The sequence below is a fragment of the Caretta caretta genome, chromosome 6, assembly GCF_965140235.1.
Source record: "Caretta caretta isolate rCarCar2 chromosome 6, rCarCar1.hap1, whole genome shotgun sequence".
Lineage (NCBI taxonomy): Eukaryota > Metazoa > Chordata > Testudines > Cheloniidae > Caretta > Caretta caretta.
In genome coordinates, this window is record NC_134211.1 from 39,560,316 (window position 1) to 39,580,461 (window position 20,146).

Consider the following 20,146-nt stretch of genomic DNA (forward strand, 5'->3'; position numbering starts at 1 on the left):
TCCAAGCAATCCCTAAATGTGGACACGTAGTTATAATCTAACCATTTTCCTTCCATTTGCTGTAATTTAAACATCTGCATATGTAACCGGGGAAGGGGGAAAATACCAAGCAGCATATAATGAAGCACTGCGTTTAAGGTTCAGTTTTTACCCCGTTTGAAAGAAATAAGTGCGTCGTTTTTATTCCATGTGCAACACTTTCCTGGGTCATCTGAAAGCTTGCAATGGCTCCTTGATTAAGGGTTTGCTGTTTAGAAATGCCTCATGTAATCAGCTACTAATTAATTATCTTAAATGCATTAAGATATAAGGTTTAATTATCTTAAACCTAAAACTGGAAAAATATAATTATAGATCTATTGAGACCAACCCTTGCTTGAATATGAGATTTTAAGATAAATTAAAGTAGGGTGATCGGGGTTTTTTTAAATCAGACGGGAAGAGACCTTCAGGCAGGTTGCATTATCTTTTATCAAAGATATGTTCTATTCTTTTTAAGAGGAGGGCAACAAATCCTTTCTACGCAAAGGTGTTCTGGGTGCCTTACACCAGATCGGTTGCAATTCGGGCATATATATATATATATATATATATATATATATATATACACACACACATGACAACCTCAAGAGCATAGTTTCTTCTGTGGAATAAGTGCAATATTCACATAGTTGAATTGCTTACCTTCCAAAAAAGAAAAGGAGGACTTGTGGCATCTGAGAGACTAACAAATTTATTTGAGCATAGGCTTTCGTGAGCTACTGCTCACTTCACTGGATGAAAGCTCATGCTCAAATAAATTTGTTAGTCTAAGGTGCCACAAGTCCTCCTTTTCTTTTTGCGAGTACAGACTAACACGGCTGCTATTCCTGTTACCTTCTAAAGTGCCTCATTGCAGTGCATATTGATAACTCGCCATCCCGATAAAGAAACTGGGCTTTTATTAGTATTTGAATTGCGTCGTGGGTTGTAGACTAGGCATTGAGGAGAAAAAGCTAAGAATATGTAGGAAAAATAAAGTATTTGAGCTTCATGATTTAATACTCAATTACTGTAGCATTTACTTCAGCAATGCAGTCCTTGAAACCAAAATGCTCGTTGATTCGAAGGCAGTAGTAGATGTAAAGTGTCTCTAAGCAGCGTTCATTTACTTGGTTCCAAAAGTCGTTCAAACGCCTTATTATTGAAAAACGATTACTTTTGGAGAACTATTAGAATTGTGTATGGAGGGGGAGATGTTTCAGATTTATTTGACACTTGGGCGTGTGTGAGCGCGGGAGGATGTCTTACTGATATTTTAAAATTTATTTTTATTATTTTAATACACGGATTTCTGGGCAGTGGAGTAGCTGGGGGGTATCAGGATATCTTGCACTCTCCAACATGTTAGGTAAAACGTACACCTTCCACGATTGCAAACTAAAGAGCATTCGCCTTTCCAAATACCTGCTCTGTGTTTTTTTGTGTTTTTTTTTTTCAGTTTGTGTGCACCTAGGCTGATGTTGGATTTCTAATGGTTAGCCGTTTTTCGAATAACCTAATGTCTCAGGAGAAGTTCTTCTTTGTTTGCTTAAACGCTTAAAATGTATATGTGCAGTATTCCTGGGGCCTTCCAGCAAGAATTAAACAATCAGAAACAACAGCGAGGATTAGGAGAAGCAGACCGCTTCAAGACACAGACAAGGGCAGCATATATAGTAAATGTTTTAAATATCAGTTTGCAGTGACCATCAGAACTGAGCTGCAGTCTACATTTTGCTCAGAATAAGAGTAATTCCGTTTTTAATAATTCAACACCAGATACTGCTACCTTTATATTTTTCTGCGACTACACATTCAGTCATTCTCGGTTAGATTTTCTATCTGTATACTTAAACGTATCTGTTCTCCCCACGATGATCTACAGTGTCAGATGGGAAGGAAATTTTGGTTCCACCGACATTAAGATAATTTTAAATGTTAATGTGTGTCTGGCGGTGGTGAAAGGAATGCAATTGGTCAGATCGATTCCCCCTAATCGATTCTTAGAGAATATTAGCCAAAATAAACTTATTTTCCTCACCATTTTGATTTAAACTAGCATAAGGAATTCTTTAAATGAGAGAGATTGGTTTAACTTTCCCAAAGAACAGTCTTCCCTGTTCCTTTGGCTGGACCTGGGTATTACTGCAGGCAAACCTGGTAGCTTATCTCTAGGGGAAAATATAGTTCGCTCTGGGAGCAAATTGTCTTTTAATAAATAGACAGCAAAATTGTCCAAAACTAGAGGTGAACCAGATCCAATCACACTGTAAGTGGATCAGCTAAAACCATCACTTTATGACACATGCAGGTATGCGATACCTCCAGCATTTCGATCGAGCTTCACGCAATCGGTTGTCTGCATATTTTGACATTTACAAACGCATCGCACTCCCCCTCACTTGCTTTTGTTCAGAATGGAGAAGACCAGACTCGGACTGATCAAAAACTGAATTGAAAGAGCTTCCAGAATGGCCCTATTAACCTAGGTCTTAGGGACTGGGAGGAAATGGGTGGTATCTACTACCATGGTCTACTAATCCTCTGTATGTCTCCTACCTGTTCTTTCTCCGTATTAAAATGCCTACCTGCCAACTTTCGCTAAATTTAGGCTTTCTGAAGATCGACTCTGATCTCTAAACCGTTGGAGAGATTTCCCCGGTGGGGCGCCCAGGCCGTAAATATTTGGTTTCAAGACACACATGCTTGTGCCATATTTTGATACACCTCCCGATATAGCGCCCAGTATAGTGACAGTCCCAAAATAGTAACGGCTACGAGCATCTTCTCCACTAAGCAAAAATATTTACAGCACACAACGCTTCCTTTGGGCCTCAAGGAATTTGGTAAGATCGCAAACAGTATTTTAGGGCTGGATAAAATGTTCTTGCTTTGAATCAGTCAAGGTTGCACTTTGCCTTTTCAGACCGTGAGAAAGACGCTACCTTGGCTCAGCAATCACTTTTTTGCCAAGTGTTGGGGGGGGAATAAGGCTTTGAAACTTCTGCCCATTTTCTCTTCTGGCTTCCCCTGTCCTTTCATCCAGCTGGATTCCTCCAACAATTGGATTCCTTCAGAAGATCGCATGCTCCAACAGATGCGCAACTTTCAATTATTTTCAGCACATTTTAATCAGCCCTGCCTCTGATAAGGTCCTAATTAAAGAGACCTTGCTATCAGGAGGCTTGTTCAGAACTCAACTCTCTTATCACATTCCTGAAGCTTTGGGTCAGGCAACACCGGAAAATGCGGCCAAAACATCATTCTGCTCGGAGCAGAGTTTCGAAGGCCACCAAATATCTGCATCAGGCCAAAAGTAACTAAGAAAGTGTTAGTGTTTTAGAACGCTGAAAAGAAACAAGGAGGGGGGAAGAAAAAAATCCTTGAGTCTGTGAAGGAGATAAGAGGGCGAGAAACAGCTGTACCATGGAAGTCCATGGGGTACCCGTGCTGTCATCGCTGCCAAAGGGGCCCAGTATGCTCTGGAAGAGAAAGGAGCCATGGGGGTGGGATACAAAGACTGGGTTGTTCTGGAGAAATGCGGCTCGGTGTTTAATGGAAGCCCGGGCCAAAGGGCTGATTCAGAACGACTTCCAGGGCAGAATAATCCAGATCTTTGCTATTTTGTAGCTTCCTCCTTTCATCTCGGTGACGGAACTCCATAGTCCGATAATTTATTATAAAATGGAGGCATGGGACTAGTGCTACTCCAGCGCCACAGTGTTTTCTGTAATCTCCATCTTCTGCCTCCCACTGATATGTCTTCCCGAGCTCCTTTAAATAAAGCCAGTGTAACCTCATTGGAAAATCTCTGTCGTAACAAGTGACCACAGCACTGTCGGGGCAAGGATTGTTTTCTGATGTACCTGTACAGCGCCTAGCACAAGGGGGTTCCAAGCCAGAGTGAGGTTTTGGGCTGCGGGGGGAGGGGGGGTGGTCATGGAATATACATGTAAGAATGGTGATAAAGAGATTCGTAGAGGCCAATGTCCAACTGTGTGTTTCGTCAAAACGGTTCCCCAAAGGAGGTCCGAGCTAGACTAATAAGGGTTAGAAGAAAATGTGATCTTTATAAAGAAGCTGAGCTCGCGGTCCAAGGAAGATTTAAGGTTTGTATTTGCTCTCAAAAGAGCTGCGCTGACATCTTTGGGTTTTGAGGTAAATGCTGATGAGCTGAGAAGCCTCAAAGATAATATTACTTTGTAATTACTTTTTTAGCTGAAGTTGTTTATCTGGCTCCAAGTAATTAATGAAAGTTGGTGTCCAAACGCCTGATTTACGATTGGGTGTCGGCCTCGGGTCAGCAGAGGTGATCCCTTTCCATCTGAATCTCCTCGGTGAAAACTATAAGGCTTATTATTTTGGCCAGCAATTTTCGCTTTAAAGTAGGAGTTTATTTTTCATTTAACATTCCACCTTTTTATTGCAGACTCTTCGGAAAGCTGTTCTTTTAAAAAAAAAAAGATTAAAGGGTAACTTTAAAACTGGAAATGGCAGATGAGAACACACAGCAGATGGGAATCTTCCTCTTTAAGATGAGCAACAATTAATGAAAACATCCTTTTTATGACTGAAACCGATCTGTCCTCTTTAAACAGGAACGAGACTTCCGATTTTCCATTCTTCATAGTGCTCTGACTGGCTTGGCTCCTGACCCGGAGCTGCACTGTGCCAATGGGCATTCCTCCCGCCCGGGCACAGCACCCTCTTTGGCCCATTCCCCCCTTTCAGGACCTCTCCAGAGGTGACCTTCTCAGCAAAGGCTTTGATATTTTTTTTTTTTAACTGAACTCTCCCGGTCAGATAATGTATTGTCCTGGCCTCAATGCCTCTCTCTTCTAGGCTGCTGTGAAATGGCACGAGTGAGGCTGCAATGGGGAGAGCGAGTTATGGGGCAAAACCCCACCATTTCCGATGCTCAATGCAGAGGGGGCTGCACCAGAGTAGAGCAGCAATCGGAGAATAGACGCAAACAGCACCAAGGGGGAGGCTTTAACTAGACCCACGGCCATAAATAGAGAGCGAACTATTTTGGTAACCCGCTCTAAGGGTTATCGGAGTTCACTTTGATGGCTATCTTGGCAGAAGGGAGCCATTGGGAGCTCAAGCCCTTGGGAGAGCGTAGGCTTCAGTTTTCGACGCCTGCTTGGAGACAGTTCGCAGGAAGCTGCCTCACGAGAAAGTTCAAGGCTAGGCAACTAACTCCTGATTCTTCTGTTGTTCTTTTTGGAAGGTTACAGCGCAGTGGCGTTTGATGGGACTCCAAGTTACGGCCACACTCCCTCTCACCACGCAGCGCAGTTTACAAACCACTCCTTCAAACATGAGGATCCCATCAGTCAACAGACCTCGCTAGGTAACGGTAGAGACCTTTCTGTAGCCGAAAAGGAGGGAGAAACATCCAACACCTCCCGCGCAAAAAATAGCCTCTCTAGGGAATGGCCCCAGCAGTTACACGTTACCCGGGTTCTCCGTCCCCGAGGCCAGGGGTCCCATTATTAATGCATTGTTTTACTCTTGGCTGCTGCACAGCCTACCGATCTGATTACACGGGTTACCTGAACCTGCACATCGATGGGAGATACTTGAGATGTAATGAACTCCAGTGCCGCTTGGTTAGTGGTGCTAAAGGTGTTACATGGCTGGCGGGGATCTCGCTGTAAATCCACAGTGACTCGTAGCGGAGTTACTCCGGATTTACGCTGGTGCCAAAGGAGAGCAGAATCTGGCCGGTGCACACAAGTAAACTTGCTTTATGCAGGCCCAACACCCGTGTGTTTGAATTCTGACTATAGCTGCTTAATCCTGAATTCAACCAGCCAATGTATCTTGTATTGGAACTTTTCTTAACTTTCAAAGTAGCGCTCCCCTTCCCCACCCAGATTTCCAGTAAAAGGGCTGAGCATGGCCGTGGTTAACTCTCTGTGGTTTGTCTACAGGCGATCAACAGTACTCGGTACCTCCACCAGTGTACGGCTGTCACACCCCCACAGACAGCTGCACGGGCAGCCAGGCCCTGCTCCTGAGGACCCCCTATAACAGGTACCTCCACGCGGAAGCCTTTACTGTTCGCTTCCTCTTCCATTGCATTTAACCTTGCTTGTTGCACTGACAAGATTTTTGGCTGGTGTGTGTGATGTTTTTACTCCCTGGCAGACCACTCCTTGTATAGGGGAAATACATTTCCTTTTCTTTTTGGTCTTCCCTCATGCTTTTATGCATTTTTCTGGTTTTGTCCTGATCACTGATTTTTTTTTTAACGAGATATTTTCTGTTGTCTGGCGCACACGTTTCCCTCGGTTCTGAAGGTTCTGTGATGTAGATAACATGCCTGTCCCAGCTACCTGCTTTACTTGGATTGCTTCTCACTACGGTTTAGCAATCTCAAGGTGGATCCTGACAATGAATTTACTTGTCCGGTGTACGTACCATAGGAGCCATGCTAAGGGCTTTCTTCTTTTACATGAAGGGCCCCCCTCTACCCACCAGTGACTCGATGGCAGTTTTAACTGAGGGCCAGATTCTGTTCCCAGTGAAATTCAGTGAGATAGTTTTTGCCATTGAATTAAGTGGGAGTAGGGTTAGGCCCGGAGAAAGGATTGATCAGATTGAAGTGATTATGAGGGACCAGAGTGACAGGACACAATATGAATGCTTGAAAACTGGGGGGGGGGGGGAGAGTGTGGTGTATAACATATGTTGTCCTGGAATTTTCTGACACAAACATTGTAAGAAGGCTGCAAAACGGATTTATATAAATGTGCTTCTGTGGTAGTTTTTCTTACCAGCTGTGCGAAGCTGGTAAGAACGAAAACATGCCAGATTAATGTTGATGCTGCTTTCCCTAAAACTGCATTTCCTGGGGGTTGATTATTTTTAATACACCACTATCAATTCCATTTCCCCTTTCACGTGAGTTTACCATTACAGGTCCTGATCCCGCAATCGATAGTCTCTTTGACCCATGGAGTAGTCCGCCTGCCTACTATCTATTGCAGGTGGGACGCTCCAAACTATGATCCAAAACCCCCATGCAAATTAACGGGAGGCTTTCAGCGACTTCATTTCAGTGGGCTCTGGTGCTGTGTTTCGGCCTGTTCTTAAAAGGGGTATGTGTATGGGTGTGAGGGGAGACTAGCAGGTCATTTAGGAATGACAGCAATGTACAATGCATACGAAAGTAAATATCCATAACTCTGAAACCAGTTCATTTAAAAATTTTCCCACGAAGTGGCTTTGTATCGCAAATTAAAACCCCCTTCTTGTGACTCCCAATGTTATGAGTTAAATATACACTTAAAAAGCAGAATCAGAAAATTAATACCCGCGTTGCTTGCCGCCAAAATATGGATCTCGTTTTCTGATCGTGTTAAGTGGCGTACATCTACAATGGACCCTTTTCAATAGCTATTTCCCATTTTCTTCGTTTGGCATGGGGGGGTCAGTGTGTCTCCTTCAATTTTACAGTGTGTTTAGGAGTGAGAAAATAAGTTACCTAAAATTTATTCTTCAACTTTTTGTGAACTTGGAGCCAGTCCCATATCTCTGAGTTGCTAAGTAACCCGAGCACACAAAACAATGTGCCTTTGCAAAGGAAGTTGCAACTGACTCTTCTCATAGGCTGGTTAATCGCCTTTGATTAATCAACACTGGACATGGGACAACAAAATTCTGTCACTTCCAGAAGCCACTTCTCCAATTAACGTGAGTTGACGTCAAGGGAAAGAGGGAATGAGGTAATGAAGGAAGGAAAGAAGCCTATCCACATAGATTAGTTGTAGAATAATTGGCGGGGAGAATGCCTTCACTGAAACTGACAAAGATGGGTCATCTCTCAGGAAAATCTATAAATATGATTTGTAGAGAGGCCTCAAAAGGGGAAAATGTGTGGCTCTGCATAATTTGCGTGCAACTCAAGGCACAGATAACGTGTTTTCTTTCTGAGCAGTTTTATTCATGTTTCGGTGCCTTATAAGATCGCCTTGCATTTTGCAGTTGGATTTCAGACAGCTCGGTGAAATCCTCTCGTTCTCTGTTCCATTTTGAACTCGTATCTATAACGGTAAATGCACAAATGGCCAGACTTTAACAGAAACTTAATTTTGTTGATGAATCGGGAGAACTCCATAAAACTTTATCTCGTCAGAACCCCAATAGCTAGACTAGTTCTTTAGAAACGATCGGTACCTTTACAGATGGTGTGTCGGTCTCCCCAGCCAATCCATGGTGACCCTGGCAGGTCTGTTCTTTGGAGACTCACTCTAAATTATTCTAGATGTTGACACAAACCCTAACCCATAAAGCTACTTCACTGAATAAGAAACCTTCTTCACCCTTGCAACAGCAGATACAAAGCTTCTGTTTTAAGCCCCTCTCGCCCTTGGCTGCAGAGTATAGCTTCAGCATTACTTCTAGCGATGGGATGTGAGCAAGCACAATCTAAATGATACTAACTTATTCCACGGCGGATGCACTCAGTTTTACAAGTGCACTAATTATGCTTAATGAAGCAAGCTCAGCACTTTGATATATGCATTCCAGTAGGAAAGTAAAGAACTGTTGCTTGTTCTAAATCTCTACCTTCCACCTTCCCAACGATGGCTGTATAATAGGCATTTTTCATAAGCTTCGGTGACATTTTCCTTAATGAATAGAATAGGGCATAAACACTGCATCGCCAGTAACTTAAAATCTCTTGCTGTGAGTTTTGGAATTAGACCCTTACATTCATGGGTAGCTGAAACTCAATCTTTAACTCCCCCTATTACCGCTCGGCATTCTAGCATGCAGTCAATTTCTCCCTGACTTGCGGCTTGATCCGGCTCCCATTGAAGCCAATGAAAGTTGTAACACTGACTGACTGCAGTGGGCTAAGGATTAATCCCTTAAACTCTTTTGGAGCTAGCATCATATGTATGTATAACTCTACCAGAACGTTTACACACGTCAGAACAAAAACGTTAATACTCCGGTTTCTCAACACTTTGTAGTGGGTATACTGACAGATCTTTAAAGCGTCGGCTCTCCAACATTTGATTATAATAGGGAGCCTCTCCTAAAATAGAGGATGGGATGCTATACTAGTCGTCTTTCGGTACCTTCAGCACTTGGAACGATAAAACCTCCTAATGAGACCACAGTTTGACGTAATCCACCTGGATACAGTTCTTGTCCTTAGCAGCCATCTGCTGTAAATAGGCATATGTAGAGACTATTCTCTCACCACTTAGGCACCAATTATAGACGACACTTGGAAACACGTTGTTTGTTTGAAGCCTAGATAGAAAGTTGAGCTTCAATTTTGGCTTTAATGCGCATTCCAGAACGCCCCTTGTCTGAAAAATTACAATACAGTGGTGATCAGAATAAACCCAAAGTTCACTTGCTGATGTGGTGGTGGTATCCTCTTGGATCACCAGGTTCATCCCAGTGAGTGTGTCAGATCATCTAATCTCTTTTTCTCTGGGTGCTAGAAACAGGAAAACTGGTGCCCTGTTTGAAGGCCGGTTGGCCTGTAGGCAGTACAGAGGGTAGGAAACATGGACTGGAATTTATGAAGAACATATCTCAGAAACAAGAGTATTTTTCATGTTAGTTCCTTAGTTCCTCCACGGAAGATGGTAGAGGAGCGGCTAGGGAGAACACAGATGGTAGAGATTAGTACAGATGCAAGGAACATATTTAACTAAGTCTTGGCCCAGGGGTTCTCCAACTTGGCATTCTGAGGATCGCTCTTTGAGAGATCCTCTCGTGGGCCACTAGGACCTGCTCTGCAAAATATTCAATCCTTCACGTCTCCAGGAAGGGCTTATCGGACGCTTGGTGACCCATGGACCACAGTTTGATAGCCATTGTCTTCATTCCTGTTCGGAGAGCCGATCCCTTTTCTTCTCACTCCACCCCATGCATAACTAAAACAAGACGGACAAAATCTAAGGGCGTCCAAATTGGTGTAATTCACACCTTCTTCTGGCCTTCTCCATTTGTATGTTACACCAACTTGGACTGCTTAGACTGACTTAGCCTGCAGTCAGTAATATGGTCCCTTCCTTACACACATCACCTCTGAATTTGACCACTGAGTCCCACTGGAGGAACCTAAAGCTCCACCAGCTTCCATAGACTTCAACTTCATCCCCGCAGAAAATCAGGCCAGGGATTTAGGTTTGACAGTGTGTATTTAGGTGCCTAACTTTAGGTACACTCATTTTGGTGAAAATGCCTAACTTGATCTGTCTCTGGATGTTTTCAGATGTTCATGTGCATCTTCGTACACAGCTGTAGTTCGTGGAGGAAAAACCTTGTTATGTACAACAGGCAAGCTAGAGTGGCAAAAAGGTACCAAAATCCTGAGATAAAGGAGAGAATTTCCTACAAAGTCTCTCTCTGAGTGTTTATGAAATCTCCATAAAGGATGTCTACACTGGAAAATTACATTGTGTTAAAACAAGTATTAACACAGTGTTAAGCACCACGTGGTGCTTGATTTAGAGCAGGATTGCTGTGTTTAACATCTGGTCTTGGGTAGCCCTATGCTGGACTAGGATTAATCCCAGCCCGTTGATGCCAGGCAGTATTTGTGTTGCTGTTTCATAGAGGTGTTGACATTCGTTAACACGCGTAATTTTGCAGTGTAGACAAGGCATTGTTTTGCCTTAGGAGATGACCCACAGAGTATTCCGGAAGGTGAGCAGTACAGTAATGCTCCACCTTTATTAGCAGGCCAACCCTATTAATCCTCTTCTTTTCCTCAGTCCGTTTAGAGGTTGCTTAACACACTGTGTGCATACATATTAGCGTTTCCTTTTGTTTGTTTTAAAAGTGGAGGAAGGAGGGGGAATCGAGCGCAACAGCTAATGGGTGGCACTAGAGGCATAGGAGCGGTCTGTTATACTGGGTGCATCTAGCTCAGAATCCTGTCTCAGTCAGTAGCCCGTCCTAAATGCTTCATAGGAAGGTGTAAGAAACCTTGTAGAGGACGTTTATGCAATAAATTGCCCGTGGGAAAAGCTTCCTCCTGGTCTCCATAAGCTTAAAGTTGGCTCTATGCTTTCAGAAAAGGGGCTTATATCCCTTCTAGCTGTTTTTGTATCTTGTTTAATCTAACTTTTTATTGTTCTCACTATCATACAAATGTCAAATCCTTTCAGATCCCTACAAAGGTATCCTTGTGGCAATGAGTTCCACGGGACAAGTGTAAATGTTGTGTTTGTAAAAAGAAAGCAGGGCTTTAAACTGTTTTGATCTCTGAAAGCAGAGAGGCATCAACCATCATTTCACAGCCACCAGCAGTCACTCAGGCTTCTTATTGCTCTGATCAGTGTCTGAATCCTATAACAAATTTGGTGTAAAATTCATAACGATGCCTTTAACAGGTTAACAATACATTTACAGAACTCCGGAGTTCTACATACACTGCAGTAATTCACCAAATACTGCTCTTAAGAAGATTTCCAAGTCTAGCTAGCTAGTAGCAACCAATTTGTCCATAAGAAAGAAAGGCAGTAAGGAGAAAATATGCAAGCAAGTCTAAGACTGAAGACCTTTCCATTGTTTTGCCCTGGTAAAAGAGACAGTAAGAAAGGCGATAACTTGAAATAAATATTCAAGAGCCCATAATTCTTATAATGGAAGCAACAGTATCTCTGAAATCTCCAGTTCTGGCAACTACTTGTTCTCTCTCATAACACAGGCACCGCATCTGCCAAGAGATACTGTGTCCGTTGTTGATGGCTAGTTATTGATGGCAAAGCTATGCAGTCTGCAAGCGTGCATTGAAAGGCCAGTATTTGTGAGTCCATTAAAATGGTGATGTGAACTTTTCTACCTCATGCTGTTTAATGTAGTAAACATGTTTAATGTTGAAAATTTACTGTGAGTCACACTTGCAAAGACTTTAAGAGTGGAGGAGTTTCAGTTCAGATTATAGCTCTTTCTGTGCAGAGGTCAAGAACTCAGTAATACTGCTGTGCAGGCCAAAACAAACTCTATATGATCTACTACTGGTTTCCTTTAAAGTTCCTCTTTCGCTCAGGGTTGACTTCCTTTTATTTCACTCCAACTTACATTAATCCTCCTTGTAGAAAAGTTCCCCCCCCCCACTTCATTTTAAAAACATCTCTGTAATGAAAATAAGTTATTTTTAGTGTCTTCTTTGGGGGAACTAGTGATTCAAATGGGAATCAATGCAGGCAAATCCCCGGAGACTCCAGTTTTCCTTCTCATCATTCAAATCGTATTTAAAGCTAGGATTTGAACATAACTATTGACTCCGAGACCATCCTGTAGCGCTGGCAGTAATAACCCATTTTAGATTTAAAGGGATGCATGGTACCTTGTTGTACTTCCTCTGTTAGAGACACCATACTTACTTCTTTTTGTGGAAGTCCGATGGTGCACTTGGCAGACTCGGTCAAGCTTGCCGTTTTCTGCCTCCCGCTTGCTTCCAGCCTGGGGTGATCCGCCGTGGAGCCCAGAGTTGGCAGTACTGACCTTCCAGCTCGCTGTGTTTTGGCGTTTGGAGTCTCTCCCCAGCAGCAGCAACTTTCAGCTCTGGGTCCTATTTGCAGCATGGAAGGGGAGAGTGTTTCCACTGGAGCCGAGACTCACAAAACCGTCCAGCCAAGCTGTGATGTGATCGGTAGCTAAAGGGGCGGCTGCATCATCATTATTACTATTATCCCACTGAAGTAACTGAGAGAACTCCGTTGACTGCAATGGGAGCGGGACTGGGCTCTTGATGTCCACCACCTATGAATCATTCGCTGAGTCTACAGTCCTAACTGATCTTAGATGGGGATGATGCATACTCTCCCCCTCGCCCCCCCCCCCGCACACACCTGGAGCAAAATGGTGTTTGCTTGTCAGGGCAATTGAGCCACGCTTACTTGAGAGCAACCGAGGAGGCTCGGAATAACATAAGGAGAAAATTCAATACAAGCCGCCACACACACTCACCTAGATACCCAGTCCCTCTTTAAAACCTCCCAGCCCAAAACTGTGTATTCAAGCACAGTATTGCCTCGTGCCACAGGCGCTTTATGTTTATCGTTTGATTTAACAGGAGCTATGTCAAAGGTACAGTATGTAGCTGGTAAGGCCTACGGGGGATTTCCCCAGCCAGAACGCGCACAAGCCTGAATTTAAACAGATCCACAAACCCGACTCTTACCACTCTCTGCGGGTTATCTCTATGAATGGCTGAGGTCAGTAAAAAGAAAAGGAGGACTTGTGGCACCTTAGAGAGTAACCAATTTATTTGAGCATGAGCTTTCGTGAGCTACAGCTCACTTCATCGGATGTATCCCATGAGCTGTAGCTCACCAAAGCTTATGCTCAGATAAATTGGTTAGTCTCTAAGGTGCCCCAAGTACTCCTTTTCTTTTTGCGAATACAGACTAACACGGCTGCTACTCTGAAACCTGAGGTCAGTAAGCAGCCCTGAGTGGCAATGGTGGTCCGCAAAGTTTTTAGGAACCGATGGATCTAAACACTTTATTTTTCCGGTGTGATTAAATACTGGTGACTTAAACATGGGTCTGTTTTTAGATCGGGAGCCATCTGTATATCTGGCTTCTCTTTTGGATGCGTATTAAGCCCCCACTGCAGGGCTGGACCCTGGGGACGGGTTTTCAGCCGACTTAACCTGGGCGCTGATCCGTCTTGAGGGTGGGCAGGGGCCTTTCCGCGGAGCTGTGCCGTCGGGAGAACCGGGCCGAAGTCCCTGCTGCGGTAGAAATGGAAACCCAGTTCCAGCTCTGGAGGCGTTCACAGTGAGACTCCGAAATAACTGCCGAGGTGCCTTCCGCCAAGGGCCAGAGCGCAGGCTCTCCCGGGGAAGCGCCAAGGCCTTTCTTCCTTCCCCTGGGCGCTGAGCTTCAACGAGCCCACCTGCCGCCCTGAGAAGGACGCGAGTATCATCAACTAGAGAAGGCCCGGCCGGGACCGTGTGATCCCGGGTCCCGTCAAAGGCAGGGAGAGGGGCCCTGGAGCGGGGGGCCGGGGGGCGCTCGGATGGGCTATGCTCTCAGGCTGCTGGGCTGCCCGTCTCTGGGTTAGTCAAGCTTGGGTTTCCTGGGTGGGTGGCCTGTCCCTATGGGCCTGTCCCTATGTGCTCCGCAGACCAGGTGAGCGCTCCCCCCGTACCCCCTTGGCAGTAAGCAGCAGTTACTTTGCCCGTTTCAGTGGGAGCAGGGTCGGGCTGCACCTTCTGTTTGGAGCTTCATGCTTTAACCTGCACAAATCGCTCCCCTCCCCGCAGCTCCAGCCACGGTCTCCCAGGGTACCTTGGTTGCCAGTGGGTGGCCTCTCAGATGGCACCGTGTTACTATCGTCTCCTCCTCTTTCTCAGCAAATATCTAACAAGTGGTTAGTGGGTCTGTCTTCCCTCAAGCCACTTCTCTGGGCCAAATTACACCGTGGGAACTTCATTGGAATGACCAGGGCCAGGGGCTTGAGCCGAAGTCTGTGGGAGTTTTTAGGCGAGCAGAAATTGCCCCTGTCCGTGTTGCAAGGGACAAACCATCTTTGAGTTTATTTGATGACAAGTGTAAACTCACGATCCCTAAAGCGGAGAATTCCCCTCTGATCACACGAGCAAGGCTGTCTTTTGTAGCCGGGACACACCGTTGTAAACCTCCTACTGAATGGAGTGCATGACAGTTCCAGCTTCCAGCTGTACTGAAATGGAGCCCAGGACTACCTCCAACCTGTCTCTGAACATTGTCCTGGTTCCTAAGCGATTTGTTTTGTGCACTGTCACCAAACCCAGTCTGGAATACAGTGGCTGCTGGTTAGTGACAAGATGAATGTGTACTGCTTGATGAAAAAGCAAAGGAGGGAGGGGGGAAATATTGTGGAGGAGGCTCTTATAAATGAACTGTCAAGGGAAAGAAAGTTAAAGGGAAATCTCCTGCTGTAAATGCATCGGGCGGGCACTTCTAATAAAAATCCGGGTCCTGGAGGAATTAATTACAGCCGCATTACAGGAAGAATTCGTGGAATTGCAAAACGTAGTGGCACAGACCAGCACGAACTGCTGCTGCAAATGGGGAAACTGCAGGAGAGTCTAACAATTTCTGAGCTGATATGCAGGACATTGTAGTAGCATAATAGCAGTTCAGACATTCGAATGAATAATAGTGTCCCGCGGTACTGACAAATGATATTACACATACTTTAAGATTGAAGTCATTTAACTTGTTTTTATATGCAAAAGCTTCCCACTGGAATCGGACTTTTCTAGCTCACTTCTACCTGCCATGAAAAAACTCTCGCAACACAATTATATACAGTCACTACATAAGTCTAGTGAGTTTAGCTATTATTAATCAGCCAGGGGTCGTATGTTGATTGTGAATCGCTATTTCTCTGGCACCCACATCAATCAGAAAATCGATTCGAAAGGTCTAGAGACTCAAAGCGTGGTTTCAGTAAGATTCTCTGCAGCAGATCGGAGCAATCTTGTGTAGCAATGGGAACCTGGATTTCCAGGAGAACCAAGATTCAGAAAGAACACACGGCGGTTTTCCATGCTGTGTAAATGGAAAGCAGCTTGCTCAGCCCTGTCTGTATTGTGACTCTCCTCCTACAGCTAACTTACTGAGAGAGCCCTAGGGAAACGGACTGCCTTTGGTGTTGCAATTCCGCAGCAGTTTTTCCTCTCCTCGAAGCACATACCTGTTCACTTGTATGTTTAAATTATTTGTGATAAGTGTTGAGCATTATTATATCAGTGGACCTATGAGCTCCATTTCTTTTGGTTACAGTTGTTCTCAAATAAAAAAAACACTGAAGTGTTTTCTTTAAAAATAGAAAGTAAGCAACTGACAACCAGTTTCTGAGAATATTGCTGGCTGCTGAGTTCTAAGATTATAAGCTTTTACAAAAAGACAAAACAAAACATACAACCAAAAAAGACTAGTATTCCAGTTGTGAGTTTAATTTATGGTTCAGCCACTCCATTTTTCCTTGGCAAGTCACTATATGTAGTAACATTGGTCACCAGTTCTGATAGCTGTTTCAGTCCATTAACCACATGATCCTCTACACTCTTTATTAAAAGTTAATTCACTTGCTCTTTTTTATATATATATATAAAATAAGAGATCTGCTTTATTGCTAACCCACAAGTCTGTATATATACTGGTTCCATTAATTTAATTGCAGTATATTTTTTTCTTTAAGGGCTTTATTGTGTATAATTTTCAGCCATTTAAAATTTACAAGTTAGATCATAATGAACATCTTGTCTTGTACCACATAATCATTCTTTCTTTTCTCTTTTAAAATTAAAATCACAAACAGATAAAAGGGTTGAAATAAAATAAATTTATTTGGTACTGCTATATGTATTTTGAAAACACTTTTAAAAAAAGAAAAATGAAAATTATTGCTTCTTTTTTAAGTATTACTTGAATTTGGTCAAGTAATTTTAGTTCTAATTCTAGATATTTTCATAACAGTGACAATTTATACCAAATGACCTCACAGCTTGAATGCATGACATGGAATCAAATGAACTTGGGATCTACATTAAAGGGGTAAGGTGTTTTATTATTTTGTAATCTTTTGCATTAGTGTAGTTAACTTTGTTTTATTTTTTATTTTATGAATGGAATAAGGTTACTGGCACAAAAAATGCTAACCTGTCCAAAAATGGGTCTTTATTTGTCTGTAATTTAAGACGTTGAGTTTAAAAAAATAACCCTATTGAACTATTAAAAGTTTTATTCTACTAGTCAGTTCACAGTTAATAAGAATTTTATGGTCAAGTTTTCTCTTAGACTTTTTAGTCTAAGGTTAGTCAACAGGGAAAAAACTAGCAATATTTTCTTTAACTGTTTTTGTTTTTTGGTCTTTTGACTTAAACCAATATGTCTTGGAGAACAGTATGTTGGTTGTAGATTTTTAACCATTTTATTGTCTAAACGAACTGTCTTCATTGTAGGTTACACAATTCAGGTGCCAAGTAAATGCAATAGCTTTCCATTTGTGTGAGCAAGGTGTTTTCCAGTAATAGACTAGTAATATTTGAATTTAAGTTGGGATAATATGAATGTGAAAACCTGTATAATTATATTATAGATGGTTCTAAGCAGCCATATTATTCCATATATACAGCACCAATATGTGATAGGAGGGACTGCATGAATGGGTATGAAGACAAGGTAGATCTCTACCCCAAAGCACTAACAAAATAAGCTCGTGAAGGAAGGATGGGAAACAGTGGAAAAACCTCTGCAATTGAATGGTGAAGCTGAGTTTGAAGCTTGTCAGTTCTGTTCACTTCCATTAATATAAGTTTTTGTTTTTTTTTAAAGTATGTGTGTGTGTATATATATATATAATTTTTTTTGAGGGGGGGCGGGGGGAGATTCTGTCTTCTGATTAGTTCAGACCTCCTTGCAGCAAGGTATTGTCTTCTTGACCCATCGTAACTACTGTTGGCTCAGAGTGCAATTCAGAAATGTGTTTTCTGTAACCTGTAAACAGTGGCTGCCCAATAGATCTTGTGCTGAATTCAGCCCTGGACTTGTATGTGCTTGGCATCTGGAAGGCCTGCCAGTGGGCTGCTGGGCCTAGCTCATAGGCAAAGGCAGTGCGTAACCAGTGCAGTGACTGAAATAACAATGGTGGCTGTTAGAGAGGGCCTGGGGAGTGAGACACAGTGCAGGGGTGGCCTGAGCAAGAAAGCAGAAGGGGAAAGGGCCACAAAAAGCTGGGAGAACAGCATTCTGGGTGTGCAGAGTGTGTGGGGGCTGATCATCCACCTGGGTATCAATGCTGGGATGATCAGGCCCTGGTCTGCTCTCCCCACCCTTGCCATAATCAGCCTCAAACTTGCCCACCCCAGACTGCAGGGTGTAAAGTGTTCTCCACACTCCTACCACACAGTGAGAACAAGAACAAATGAAAGCGCTCCAGGCTTAGAATATTGCTGCTACCTCCTGTGTCTCCTTCCCTCCATTCCTTTCTCCTTTTTCTCTAGTTCTAACCTCACTCTGCTCCTCATGCCAGCTCTTCTCTCCCTCCTTTTTATTATCTTTCCCTTCTCCAGGCTCCACATCCTCTGTCCCTGCCTTTCCTGGCCCTTTCCATCTTCTCTGGCTTCCTTCCTCCATACCATTGTCACCCTCCCACCTGCAGGGAATGGACTCTAGTCTATTTGCCGCTAGTCCAATATGGGTTTCCTGTTACTCGGCAAGCAGGAAGCCCGCCTCAGAGGTGCTGCAGATCAGAGACATTGGTAGGGTAGCAAAGACACAGGGTGTGGTGCTTACAGGGCCAGGGCTTCTGTTCCTCCCTTTCTGTAGGCAGGATAGTAACTGTATTGAGAGATTCCAGAGATGTCTCCCCAATCCCCCTGTGGGGCTGTCAGTAAAATTTAACCACTCTTGCCCTTCCAAAATGGGATAGCACTCTGGGACTGTGGAAGAGGATGTGCTAGGAGGAAATGAATAGAGCACATCAGAGGGTTTGTCTGGACTAGGGTGGTTTATTTTTAAAAATATGTTTTGGTAGCACAGTGTAACTAACCCATTCTAAAGCTCTAGTGTGGACAACGCAAGTTGTACTTTAGCAATTGCTACCTGGTCCAGTGTAAGGCTAGACTTCAACTCAAGAAGCTAGCTTCTGCTAACATATAACTTGCTTGGTACAGAGTAGAGTTTAATAACATGCTAGTTAACATGTTCTCAAGAACCTCCTTCTGATCCTTGTCCAGACAAAGCCAACGTTTGCCTGACTTTGTAAGATAAGCTCTTTACCCTTTTCTGAGTAAATATATATGTATATATTTTTAAAAAGGGAGATTCCCAAACTAATATGTAGAAAACTGACTCTATCCAGATCTATCAGGTACGGTATTTGTGCAGGCTGGCTTAAGTATTGCACAATAGCATGAAGTACTGCTGATCTGCTTCTAACCTTCATTAGTGAATGGTACTTGAAGTCTAGAGGCACTAGATAGTAGTGTAGTAAACCACGTGTGTCAGAGCAAACTAGTGAAATGAGCGTGAGTCTGAAGTGGTGGTCTTCTGTGGTACACCTAGAATCTGTCAGGCAGCTCCCTTACTGGAAAGAAAGGGGAGCCCCTTCTCTTCCCCCTGAAACCCAACTATTGTATACAAATCAAGCTGACCAGCTCTGCTGCTGAGGCTATTTCCTACTTTTTTCATAACTGTTTGTAATTTCCTCTTTAAACTGCACCCTTTAATAAAAAAAACCCAAAACAACCAAACCTCTTCTTTGCAATATTAGACACTGTTTTGTCTCTTCTGAAGAAAATATCCTGCAAAAAGGAGAAACACATCAACCTTGACCGAGGTCCAAGTTATTAAAACAAGGAAGAGGTTATTCTTTGGGGAACTGAGTGGGAAAAAAAAAAGGGACACAATAGAAATATTAAAGGAGTACTGAACAAAATAAATGGTTTTACTTGTCTCAAAGTGCAGACTGTGAGCAGTATAAAGTTTGTGACCTAGAATTCTTGAAAGGAAAAAAGAAGAAATCAAGATGAATGATCTTGATGGTAAAACAAAGCTGAAAGTTTTGGTATAGGCCAAGATTGTAGAATCTGTGGAAAATCAGTGCTAGACATGGCCTCATCACTGGTAATATGAGCCAAAATAGTTATCTGTCTTCTCTGGCTGGGAGTTACAAAACACAGTACCTCCAAACTCAGTTGCCATGAACATAAGGTACTCTTCCTAAGATTTACATCTTTAAAATATATGAACTGTTCATAAGTGATTCCCAGGCGTTTACTGTTTCAGATACTTTTCTCAATCTTGAAGTTGTATTTTATGAATATTGGTATCTTTATGTTGAAACAGAGAGCTTAATTTCTCTCCAAAGATGACAATCCTTATATAGAAATTCCCCTCCCCCCCCCCACTTCCACATGACTCAGCTGAACTTTGTTTTATGTATTGTATTATAAAGAATAAAGAAATAGTATTGCAAGTTTGCAAGAAATTGGGAAATTTAAAATTATATGTTAGTGATACAACATATCACTCTCTAAACCCTATCATTTTACATGAGCTTCATTCAGTAGCCCTATTCCTGGGTTTATATTCAATTTAAGTTTAATGTACTAAAATGAAACCATTACCACATATTC

General features: G+C 43.0%; 1 protein-coding gene across 4 annotated transcripts in view; it reads left to right on the plus strand.

The window, feature by feature from the left end:
* Positions 1-20,146, plus strand: part of WT1 (WT1 transcription factor) — a 48,385-nt gene that overhangs the window by 1,695 nt on the left and 26,544 nt on the right. For 2 of the 4 annotated variants that reach the window (XM_048854282.2, XM_048854283.2), the window contains exons 2-4: positions 5,255-5,377; positions 5,961-6,063; positions 16,485-16,562. In XM_048854282.2, coding sequence (XP_048710239.1) covers positions 5,255-5,377; positions 5,961-6,063; positions 16,485-16,562 — 304 coding nt within the window. Of the gene's footprint in view, positions 1-4,531; positions 4,766-5,254; positions 5,378-5,960; positions 6,064-16,484; positions 16,563-20,146 lie in introns of those variants that run through there. The other 2 variants (XM_048854285.2, XM_048854284.2) reach the window with 2 other exon arrangements.